Source organism: Lonchura striata, chromosome 8, assembly GCF_046129695.1.
Source record: "Lonchura striata isolate bLonStr1 chromosome 8, bLonStr1.mat, whole genome shotgun sequence".
Lineage (NCBI taxonomy): Eukaryota > Metazoa > Chordata > Aves > Passeriformes > Estrildidae > Lonchura > Lonchura striata.
In genome coordinates this window covers 5,226,918-5,239,663 of record NC_134610.1, presented here as the reverse complement: position 1 = coordinate 5,239,663, position 12,746 = coordinate 5,226,918, and the positions used below count along the sequence as shown (strand labels likewise).

At 34.0% G+C, this 12,746-nt stretch overlaps 1 protein-coding gene across 2 annotated transcripts in view; it reads right to left on the bottom strand.

Annotated features, from left to right (window-relative positions):
• The window catches only part of LRP1B (LDL receptor related protein 1B), a 626,862-nt gene that overhangs the window by 132,678 nt on the left and 481,438 nt on the right, over window positions 1-12,746 (bottom strand). For both annotated transcript variants that reach the window (XM_077784902.1, XM_077784903.1), the window contains exons 39-41: window positions 12,497-12,648; window positions 12,086-12,210; window positions 8,661-9,032 (exon numbers count right to left, since the gene is read on the bottom strand). In XM_077784902.1, the coding sequence (XP_077641028.1) occupies window positions 8,661-9,032; window positions 12,086-12,210; window positions 12,497-12,648 (649 nt within the window). The remainder of the gene's footprint in view (window positions 1-8,660; window positions 9,033-12,085; window positions 12,211-12,496; window positions 12,649-12,746) is intronic.

Below are 12,746 nucleotides of genomic sequence, written 5' to 3'. Positions count from 1 at the left end.
CCCTAAACTAAAACAAATGTTCTTAGATATATAATTTAACTATTAGGTTTCTCTGTGTGGAATCATAACTTGGTCTTAATAGTCCTTATAGGTCCCTTCCAACTTGGATATTCTGTGATTCTATTAAAAAATTACAGAGGTATTGACATTTTCTGACCAATTCTACGCTGCTTTTGTAATGAACAAACCATCAAACTATTTATTGCTCTTCATTTGTAAGATGACAGAAAAATAAGAAATCATTTTCCTGGTGTAACCTCTTGAATTTCTATCAATTTTATCTTTGTTTCTGGTCTGTGTCTGTCAAGAAATTTGAGAGCAAACTGATTACAGAACATAGTCCAAAACTTTTCTGTAGCAGACAGGAAGTAATGATGTTGTTCCTGTCACAGCGAGATGTAATCAACTAAAACACAGCTACAGGGATGAAAGTGCTCTTCAATACCAGATTTCTTGTTTTATGAGTAATTTCTGTACTAAAGAGGAAAAACTCAATTTTCCCATGGGTATCAGGAAGCAAAGTTCCCCCTTCTTACATCATACTGCAGTTCCACATTTAGGCCTGTGAATGGTGACAGAAGGTGGTTTCATTTCAAGTTACTGTTTATAAAATTATTATTTATAAATTTTTAGATAACAACTACATGGAAGGTTATAGCATGTATAGAGACAAGCAAACATTTAGCACACAGATGAAAAATGTGTTAATAAATTATCTAAAATGTTCAGTTTTGCAAAAAAACCTTTGTCCTACAAATTGCTTCATACATAATTGAAAAAGAAAAACTCATAGTAAAAAAATATGCTCTTACAAAAAAAATCACAGGAATTCAACTGCTACAAAATAAGAAAAAAAATTAAAAAGAAAACTAACTGCTGCAAGCACACACCAAGTTCATTTTCTAAACTCTACCAAGAGCATTCATTCTGAAGGATTTACATCAGGCACTCTTTTATTTGCTAATAAACTTAGTTTTATCATGTTCTGTACTTATGGAATTGACAACTCAACCCACATAGAAGTGACTCATTTATTAGCTTTAGAAATCTATAAATAATAAGTGGTTTTAAAGCCAAGGGCACAAGATATAGAGAGTGATACAACTTTTAGATAAAGTCTTGCAATGGATAACACAAGTATCTTTGTTCTTGCTAGCATGTGGTGTGAGCTGGATATGCCGGAAGTGTACTTTTTTGCAAATTCATATTTTTCTAGGTTAAATTTGTTTGTTTATTGGGTTTTCGCTGTTTTGGTTTGGTTTTTGTTTGTTTGTTTAGTTGTTGATGACTCTCCAAATTCCTGCAAATCATTTTATCAGTGATAAAACACTTACCAAGGACAGATTTATCCTAGAAATGGTCCTCTAGACTTTAGGCTGCTCCTTAAAACATTTCAGCAACTTCTATTTCTAAAGACAGGACACTGGAGAAGATTCCTACGTCACGTTATATCAGATTGCATGGATATTATTTTATATTTACTTGTTTCATACTCCTTTAAAGAATATTCTAGAGCAATTTTTCCTTAAATTTAATTTATCATTATATACTCAGCTACTAGAAAATACATCAGAAATACGTACTCAATCTCTCTGGTGCTACAGTTGGGGGATTTTGTCCCAAGGTTGAAAATTAGCAATTTGTTTACTCTAAACTTCATATTTCTGTAGCATCATATAATATTCTGAATTGGTAAAGCATAAAGAAACTGGAAATGAAAAGAATCCCATTTGTTTCACTGACATATTGAATTAAAACACTGATGGCATTAGATGCCTACAGCACTGATTAAATTTATTCTAGCCATGAAGCAACAGTTTATGATTTTCACATGAATAGCATACTTAAATGAAAAGAACATTAATACAATATGATATTAATATACAAATACTCACATTATTCACCTACCACTGACGTTCTGAATTAAATCAGTAATGGGGTGTATAACTGATTAAATATCTACACAAGAGAATGCAACAGCCTATGATTTACAAAGGCAATGGCAGAGTGATCACATCATTATGTTGCCAAATGCCATCTATCACTTTTACTGAAGTTAACGAAGATGGATTGAATCCTGCAGATGAGATGCAGCCTATAAATACTGCCATGCTGATCTTCATCTGACTTTCTCGGGGAACAGACAAGCAACAAATCAATAACTGAAGAACTCAGAATATGCTCCCCTATTATTGCAACCAGAAAATAAAAATACTAAAGGGCAAAGTTTAAATTACCCAATAATAGTTGAGTTTGCTTATATATATACATATACACACACACAAATTCTCCATTTCCTAGATTTTTACCTCTTATCTTCTGTTTTGAAACCATCTAGAAAGTTTACAGTCAAAACTTTTTCCTGTTGCACCACTTCAATTACCTTGTTCCTTTAATTTCCTTTCAATCAAATCCTTTTCTTTAACAACGATGCAAAGCAAGAACAACTGTCAACATCATCAATTTCTTAACACTGAAAAGCCTTTAAAGTAATAAAATTGAGCGTAAACAGCACTTTGCTATCAGAACACTGGCTTTAACAATCAGTATTCATTCTCTGACTCAGTTTTGCAGTTTCCCTTTCAGGGCTCAGGCTGTGGATTGCTCCAGCAGGCTGGTCGCAGGAGGGGGCCGTGGTTTCTGTCACTCTGGTTGTGTAGGATTATGGTGACAGGTAACAGGTGGCCACTGTTTGATCTGGGCTGAAAGCAAAGCCTCGGGAGCAACAAGGCACCTGAAGGAAAATGTTTATTTTCACATCTCTCCCTGACTGCACCATCAGAACTTCACATAATTCTCACCATCACTTTGCTCCTCTAGTACCAGAAAGCCTTTTGTTAAACAATAGCTCTAAGACAGAACTAAGTTTATTATAAACTGCAATAACCAATTATGACATTCTTCTATTTAGCCTGAGAATATAATTTAGTTTCAGAGTAGACATAAAGTTTGCTAAAATTATACCAAAAATGAGCAAATATCTGTACCATTTTTCTCTGTCTTGAAAAAATAAACCCATGCTATAAGCTACCCCACATAAAAGATTTTTAAATGCAATAAGACAGCATGAACAAAGGCTTTGAGTTCTTCAAGGTAACACGTAGCTTAAGTCCAAGATATTACAAACATCTCCATGGATGCGACCCTATTACTCCTTCACACTTCCTGAGGCAGTATTGGAAAGAATGACCATTTGGTGGGAATGATTTAAAGAAATATAAGACCATTCTAAAAGCAGAAAATTCCCTCACTCTTTTTATTGTTTCTTGTTTGTTTGTTTTTTTTGTGTAAAGTGTAATACTGAAATCTCATATCTAGCAAAATATTTGGTATCTGCCAAAACAACTCAACAGATTTTTATGACAAAATCTATACCCACCTCCAATTATTTTTTTCCAGACAAGGGATACAGCTTTTCCACAAATGTTCCCTGATTATTTACCAAGGAAAACCACAAGAGACATGCAAACCTGCAATACTCTGTGCTTTGTTATCTGAGATATAACTTACTCCTTTACTAAATTTAGGCATTGTCTTAGGGTCAGCAGGAATAATGTAGCAAAGGACTAATGATACATCAAAAACTTAAGAAAATACAGGGAACTCAACAATTTGGGAAGCCAATTGTATTTTGGAACCCTCCAAGAATGTTGCTATAAATCATTACTAGTTAGCAAATGTTATGATAACTTCAGTGTAGTTAAACATATCCATATAAAAGAAGATTTAAAAGCAGAAAGAGATCTGGAATGGAAAGTTAACACAAAGATGGAAATGCTTTACTAGATTATTAAAAATCTCAACAAGTTTCATGGACAAAATTTTTTCCTAATTACAGGCGCTCACATTATCTTTTTATGCATTACATGTGCACTCTAAAAAATTCCCAATACTCTTCACCCTTACCACCTTCAGAAAAACATCACAACTACCCTGATAAGTTTTCTAATAAATATGTATAATCACACACTTTTATTGTTGCTCTTAAAAAAGAGATATTTGAGGCATCAATGACAGACTAGCCTAGTAAAGCCTCATAATCTAATAATATTTTCTAGATCCCATTACCTTTCAGAAAAAAACCCAATAAAATTAAAGGGATGTTCCTCTGCAGTTTTTCCTGCCAATTCACCAAAGTTTTACATTTTATGCAACTAAATCACATCTGCTGATGGAAAAAAAATAGGAACTGTGTACATCAATATAAATTTAAGGGTAATGCGTAAAGTTGAATAAGTCATAAACATTGTTAATTCCTTATGAACAATCTTAAGTGCAAGAAGCAAGAACATCTTTACATGCAATAGGCAGGAGCACCTTTCCTCAGTTATGAGGCTGGCGATGCTCAGGACATACCAAGTGTGAGCTCCCATCATGAATATGTTTCAGAGTTTCACACCAGGAACACCTAAACCAAACATGAAAAGTGCAGGAATAGACATTTCTAAAATAAAATTCAAAAATATTTAATATAAAATTAGTCAACTTCATTTACCTATAACAGCAACCATAGATTTTATCCAATGATCTTAGTTGAGTGGGAGATATCCCTGCCCTGGCCGTGTCTTGGAACAAGATGATCTTAAAGGTCCCTTCCAACCAAAACATTCTATGATTGTCTGATTCTCTAATATGCAGCAACATGCATAAAAAAAATTACATTGACAAACCAGACACTGTTTTCCTCTAACAATGTTTGCATTGTAATAATAAAGATTATCTTTTACTATTTAAATATCTCAGATTAAACAACAGCCTCTCACTTTCCCTCCTTTAAAAATGAAAAAATAACTGGACCTCTATTCCAACAAACACTGTTATCATGAATCCCATTCACTTATGAAATGAAAAACAGCAATATTCAAGTATTTATTTTTAACAGATTAAAAAGTTCTTTCCTGGAGAAGAAAGCTCCAAAACTAAAGGGATCTCATACAATGTACAAAATATAAAGCTCTGTAAGAGAAATGGGAACATAAATGCCTTTTTGACAGTTAAATTGGGCCCATTTAGTTGGGAAGAATAGCAGCACACATTGGAACATCTTTAAAAGATTCAGACTGTAAAAAGCCTTAAAATACATCACAGGACCTGACACTTTACGTTAGCAGTGAAAAGATTTTTACGTTCCTTGGACATGAGCGCCTCAGGTTCAAAACAGGAGAGTTTTTTTCACAAAACATTTCCTTTTTGTTCTGTGAAAGACACTACACTGGCAAAATGTCTCAGTGCCATTGTTTACACAGGTGGGAGAAAAAACAGCTCATTGACTGTATGTCATCTTAATACTTTTCTTTCTTTCTCATTTGATTTTTTTTGTTTTTCCTTACCTCCACCTTTTTTCTGTAATTTTTAACTTGTTTGTTGGTCTCTTGTCTACTGTTTATATTATCCCTGTATAAACCTATTGGAACTCTGCTTTTCTACAGATACATTGAGGCAGGCTTTGGTTAGTGAATATATTACTTCAAACTTCTCCCTGTGATAAATAAATAAATTTTAAAAAACACAGACTAGAAACTGAAACTTTAACTTCTAAAAAGGCTTCTTGGTATAAACATAAGCTTTGAAACAACATATATCAGCCAAAAGATCATTTGTGGCAAACCAGAGGCAAGAACAAGGTTCTTGCTTTTAAAAAGTGGGAATAAGAGAGATGAACCTGATAAAGTTACTTAGGAAAAAAAAAAAAAATAGAAATAGAAAGCCACTGCTGATTGACCCAAGGAGTTTGGAGATATGAAAGAATCCCCCTCAAAAAACCCTCTACATTGCACCAATAATGCAAATGTTAGGGCAAGGCACTGTGCACATCCTGGACTGCTTTATTGTTGTTGTTGTCATTGTTTCTTCCTGCTGAAGACAGGACCCCATCAGGTACAGGAATCTTTGTGAGTTTTGAATCTGTTTTTAGTGAACCGGAACAAGTTAGATAAAGTTGTTTATACGCTGTAAATCTACGTTCCCTGAGCTGAAAACCTGTTAGCTAATGGGTTGTTTATGAGTTGCAAATCTGTTCAGTGAGGTGAAAATTTGTCAGATAATGGCTTGTTTATGAATTCTAAATCAATATTCAGTGAGTCGGAACTATGTTAGATAATAGCTTGTGTATGGGTTGTAAATCTGTTTTCAGTGAACTGGAAACATGTTAGATAATGGGTTGTTTCTGGGTAGTAAATCTGTTCTCAGTGAGCTAAAAACATGTTAGATAATGGGTTGCTCGTGAGTTGTAAATCTGTTTTTAGTGAGCTGGAAACCTGTTTTACAAAGAGCTCTATGAGTCTTAAGTGGTTTTAGTGTGCAGAAAAGTTCACGGATCTATTAGATTTGAGCAGCACATCTGATTTCAGGGAGGGAGAGATCCAACTGCAAATAGATTCTTTATGAGCAGATTTACATTCAAGGAATGAAAAATCTGGGAAAACAGTGTCTTGGATGTATCATGCCCTATTTTCTCTACTAAAGTCAATTACTGAGTAAAGGTTTGCACTATTTGTAGTCTTCAACTTAATGAAGCAGAAAAAGAGTGCAGAAGTGATATAACCACACTAGGTGCTTCCAATGGGATTTTGAATCTCTTCCTAATAAAGGAAAACTTCCTACAGATCTATTCAAGTAAATTTAGAGGAAAAAATAGCAAAATTAATGTCAAATTAGTTATTTTTCAATCCTGAAATGAAAAATTGTTAAAATTTCTCAGCAGGATTCAATTTAATACTTTTTAGATCAGAGAGTCTTAACGTGGAAATACAACAATTTTAGAATTTTTCATCTTCCAGTGAATGGAGTTACTGGTGTTAACCAGTCTTACCACTGCTTTTCTCCTTACAGGTGGAGATTGAACAAATACCTCCACTATATCAAGCAGCTTCATGAACTGTCTGCTACTTACAGTGAGAGAAAAATCACGTGCAGACTGTGGGATGGAAGGATACAAAAACACCAGCTGAAAAAGAATGACTCAAACTGAAGAGGCTTAAAACACATGAAAAGATAGCAATAAACATATTCATGTATGTTATATCCCTTCTCACTTAGAAATAAGCATTTTTACAGAAGTATTTCTACAAAACGCCATAGTTCACATGCACATCCCAAGCATGTACAGTGAAGGCTTTTACAAGGATACAAAATTTCATCTGACATTCAATTATTCAGAGTGCTGACTCTGCTATAAAAAATGAAATCTGGCATATTAAGCTACAAGTAGAAACACTTCCTAACAATTTCTTAAAACTATAATTCCCAGCTATGCTTTATGAAATGTCTTTAGCTCTTGTAGAGCAACCTATTATGAAGTAATGAGGAATACTTTATCGTTCTTTTAAAAACCAATTTCTATCTGCATTAGTGCTTCACCAGTATTTATTTCTCCTCTTTGTCTGTTTTAAATGTTTAAAATACCAGTGACTTTTCATATAATACTTTTAATGTCCTCTTACAAAACAAGAGTTAAAATTGTGCTTCCATGTCATCACTGCACATTTCTGTCTCTCATGCAGCTAAGCTCAACTCTGAATCCCTTGGTGCTTTTCTGAGAGTAATGGGAACATCCTGACAACATTGCTTAGTTTATCTTTAACATCTCTCAATACAGATGTCATAAATTCCTTTAAGATATCCACACATAGGAAATCAATGGGAAAAAACCTAAATACCTTGTATCATATATAACCACAGAATGGTTTGTGTTGGAAGAGACCTTAAAAGATCATCTCCTTCCACACCCTGCCATGGGCAGAGACACCTTTCACTATCCTAGGCTGCTAAATGAATAACTACAAATGAATGTGGTTTGTTGCATATTTTAGAAAAAAACTAAATAGAACAGAAATGAAAGAGAGCAGAAGTGTTTCCACTTAACACTTTGGTCATGTATATTAATGATGCTTAGCATTAAGGATGTATTGTTTATCTATTCACATTCAGGTTTTCCTCAAATTCAGATTTTCCCATTACTAACCTGGTACCTTCTTACATACACCGCATATTACTGTTGTGCCAGACTTGGTTGATAAAGATTTTATTGCCAGATATTGAGATTTTATTCTGACCTCAGATGTAAAATATGGTTTGTCTAATCTTGAAGATTTTGGTGAAGATACTGGCAGAAATTTCTTGATAATAGTGCTGAGCTTCAAGTTTCAAAGGCTAGAAAGGCTAGATTGGAATTTGCCTCTGATTATCAATGAGCACAAATCCCTTTCTTGGGCTTCACTTCAAGAAGGGTGAATCAACTGAACACACTGACCAAAGTCTTAATATTTTATACTGAGAAATGGCTACAACAGAGACTTCACCCTCACTAACTAGAAAAAATAAACAACCAAATAGTGTCATTTCCAAGCAACACACAGTGAGGTTTTGTTTCAATAGTAAACCTCCTAAAATCACAGTAATATCAATTAAGCATTACCAGAATCACTTCTGTTTCCCAGTAATATACGTCACATCTTATAAGCCCATTTTAAAGCAAATTATTTTGAAGTGGCTAATGTTTAAATATATCTTACAGGGATGAAATATAAGAATTAATTTTGGCAAAATTTCATTGAATTTTTTACTCTATAAAGCCAAGTGATCACCAACTTTTCACCCAAGTCATTTTATTGAAATAAAACCGGCATATTGGGAAATACGGTGGTTATTTTTTTACTTACTTTCAATTAGCACTTTCCTGCCTGCCCAGTTGTCTTTAATAACTTGGATGTTTCCATAGTGAGCATCACTGAAGAATATGCGATTGGTGCCCCTTCCCTTCAGGCTGTAGTCGAAGGCCAGCGCGATCACGTTTTTGAAGTACTCTGGGTTTTCGTAGGGCATCACTGGAGAATTCAGGTTGGTCTCATCTGAAAGGTGGATGCTTTTTAATATTGTCCTTCCCGAGTAGAGCAGGTAACCCTCGTGCCTGAGGCAGCTGATCCCGTCCTCTGCCAGGTACCCGTGAGCGCAGGCGCAAGTTCTCCGCGCGTTGCCGCGGTAAAGGCAGAGCTGGTGGCATCTGCCGTTGTTCTTGGCACACACGTTGGTACCTGGGAAAAAGCATAATACATCCTGTCTGTTATAGATTAAAATATACTTAATTAACTTAAATAGAAATTAATTTTTATGTGTTCTGGGAACTCTCCTCTTAAAAATTATTTGGGCTATGTTGATGAGGAAAACAAAAGGCCAAAAGAGAAAATAATGCAACTTTAACCACACCGAGAGATAATTTTAAAGAATACAATTAATGAGCAAATAATGTTTATTAGGAAATACAGTTAATGTCCTTTTCAATTCACAACAGCACATATTTTATGAATAGAAAAAGATAAGATGGGTTATTCCTCCAAAACCAGCTGAAGACTTAGAAAATGTTTCAAGTCCTTTGAGCTTTAATTTTTTTTTAAAACACCTGTTACTGGCAAAAAGTCAAATTTAGCTACCATCAGAATACAGTACTACTTTAAGATATTATCTACCAAGTTAAATATGCCTGTATTGACTGGTTAAAAACTGTGTGTATCGAGTTCCTTGTTTTTAATGAAGACGTTTCCCAACATTTTGTTCTAATTTAATTCCAAACCTGACTTCAAAACTTACTCCCTGACAATTGCACACCATTAAGGAATCACTGTCAAATTAGTAACCACACTTGTTGCAAGTAACATTTAAAATAACAATAATCATCAATAATTGGGAGCTATTTGTCTTTCTTTTTTATTTTGGACTATCTATGAACTACTATTATAGCTAGTTGAGATAATTCAGTTTCTGTTTCTGACAGCCCTTTCCACCTAACTACTCAGCTTTTTTAGTATAGTAATTTTCCCATTTCTGAAAGTTTTCTGCATAATGAAGGTGAATAAAACATTTTAATAGAACGTTTTGATGTTCAAAACTGTAATTGTTGGGAAGATGTAGTACCTGAAAGTGCTCTTGATTGAATTCTTTAACTGATACATTTCAAGCTGAAAATCCTTTTAAGAAAAAATCATGGCAAATGAGAGATAACTTGTTCTTTTTAAAGAGGAAATATTTAATTTTGTTCTCCTAGGAAAAATTCGATGAGCAAGTCCTCTGGAGTTATGTAAAACATGGGGAGATTTCATTTGCTTAAAAGGTACTTTAAAAGTTTTATTAGGCTAGAAAAGTTAATATCTGTTTGGAAGGATAAGAGGAAAAAAAAGAAAATATATAAAATAGATCCTCAAGCTTCTGAAATCTCTTGGAAAACTTCAATGCTTCCATGGTTCACCAGCTGTAAGCATCTTTTAAAATGGCCAGTTCTTAAGCCAGGGTAGTCAGGCCATGTCCTTGCACACCTGTAAAATTGCACTGAAGGGTGGGAATCTTTGCAAGTCCCACCGCAGGACGGAGTCATCAGAAAGGGTAAAACAGGTGTTTGAAAAAAAAGCGTCAATCACAATCAGCACAGCTCATCAGGGTGTTTGGGTTATTTTGTTTGGTTGTTTCCTTTTTTTTTTTTTTTGTTTTGTTTTGTTTCGGGGTTGTTTTAACAACGAAAGTCAGGGAACTAATTACATTGGTTTTTCTAAATACTTAACTACTTCTAGTTCAATAAACTTAAATATATATATATATATATATATATAATAGTGTGTGAGAGAAAAACATTCCAAAAACATTTTTCACCTGTATTTTCCCTTTTGTCCTTCTGGCTCACTGACATCCCCTCCCAATGACATTAATCATTTGTACCCTAGTAAAATTTGAAAAATGTATTAAAAAGTCATTCAGGTATGTTTTTCAAACTAACATCAGTAGATTTTAGCCTCAGTAACCATTTCACTTGATCCTTATGTGATCAAGTCTATAAATCCATCAATCAAAATTACACATAAAGAAGCATTGCTTTATCCCACTCTATTTTCCTAATTCTATAATATAAAGCCCTTCCAAGCCAGCAGACATTAACAATTTCTAGCCTAGTTGAAAGAAACAGATTTTGGTGTGGATTTATTTTTATCCACAAAATATGATGCTCTGAAATGGCATGCAGAAATTATTAGTAAAATGATTATACATAGATGTTTGCAAATTATTTTTTCTCAAAAATATTTAATTTTTTAAAGAATTTTATTAATTTGTAAATATGTTTCCATTCGAAATGCAGATTTATTTAGCATGTCATATTTAACTCAGTTATTTGGAGAGATTTACATAGCAGAAACATAATCTTTGGATCTATAATGCTGCGATTAAAGCAAATTTTGAGTGCTACCAACACTAGAAATACATTTGTATTAAAAACCTTATATATAATGGTCTTAACATTATTTTTTTCCTCTCTTTTTGAGTAAATTTCTACAAAATTTTGTCTGGATTACCTGGTAGCAGTTTTTTTCTGAGGAAACCATCATTATTTTTGGTAGATATCTAACAAATTTTCCTCAGTAAAACCAATTTTTCAAGGTCTTGTCAAAACCAGAATTTTAGAAGTAGAAAGACAGTTAAATAGCAAGATTGTTCTTAGTCAGGTAGTGGATAATAAAGTTTAACCATCAGTACTATAAATCACAGCGAGTTAATGTTAACTTTTGTCTCTTGAGTTTGTTAAACTAATTGAATATAAAGGAAATCTGATTATTTACAAGGTCTCTTTCTACAGAAGGAACAAAAAAAAAAAAAGAAAAAAAGAGTCTCAAACCCAAGTAATGTCAGCAAAAAATATTGAGACACAGAGGATGGGAAGTTCTAATACAAAAAAATTCTGGTATGTTTTCCAATAGAAATCTGAAACTCCTGAAATTACTGCTCTGTAAAGCACATGTCAAGGTCTCTCAATCTTAAGAGTTCAACTTCTCTCAATAAGAAAAACAAAACAAAAACCATCAAACCTGGAATGATAGGAAGTGTTTTGGTTTTAGGTTTTCTCTTTGAAACACTGAAGAATTTTAGTAGGATTTTTACTATATGTCTTCTTTAGTACATTAATTTTAGGGTTTTTTTTAAAAAAATACTTCAAGAGTAAAAAGTGGTGATAAAATCATTGATTACTGAATTTTTGGTATGCTTTAATATACAGAAAAAGTAGCAGGTGATATTAAAACAATCAATAGCATCCTTAAGAACAGCCAACCTTTCTCTCGTGCTCTATTAAAGATTTTCACTTCCTTCAGGTTTATTCCAAGGCCAGTCCTCATGGTCACAGCATCCGTGGCCTCATTCTTGTGGCCTCTTCTAATAGAGCCATTTGCATGTGCTCTGCCAAAAAAGTTGAAGATGTCTCATCAACAATCCTCAACTAATTCACACCAAACAAATGACTGAAGAGCAGTGGAGAGTTCACTTAACAGGAGGTGGAGAAGCCTGTTCTTATCTATGCACTGAGGCACTTTTCATTTTTCGGAACTCCCTCTCCTTGGAAATTGCGCGGGATTCCGCGATCCCGCCTGCGACCTTGCTAAGGAACGGCTAATCCTACAAAGGTGAGGCACCTGGCACCAAAACAACGTTTTGAGATTTAAAATACTTATGAAAAATAAATTACCTGTCAGACCAGTAGATGTAAGCTCCGAACACAGCAACTGAAAACATATCCACATTGCTCCCTGACAGCACAATCTCCCGACTCCCTCCACTCTCAAGGTCAATTCTTTCTATCTTGTCGGTACGAGCATCACACCAATACAATTTATTTTCCTAAAGATTAATTTCAAAGGAAACGTCAACAGGCTTGTCCAAGCATTTAATTAAGAGTTATTAAGATTACATCAAGGTGGAACACCAGTTGGCTTTAA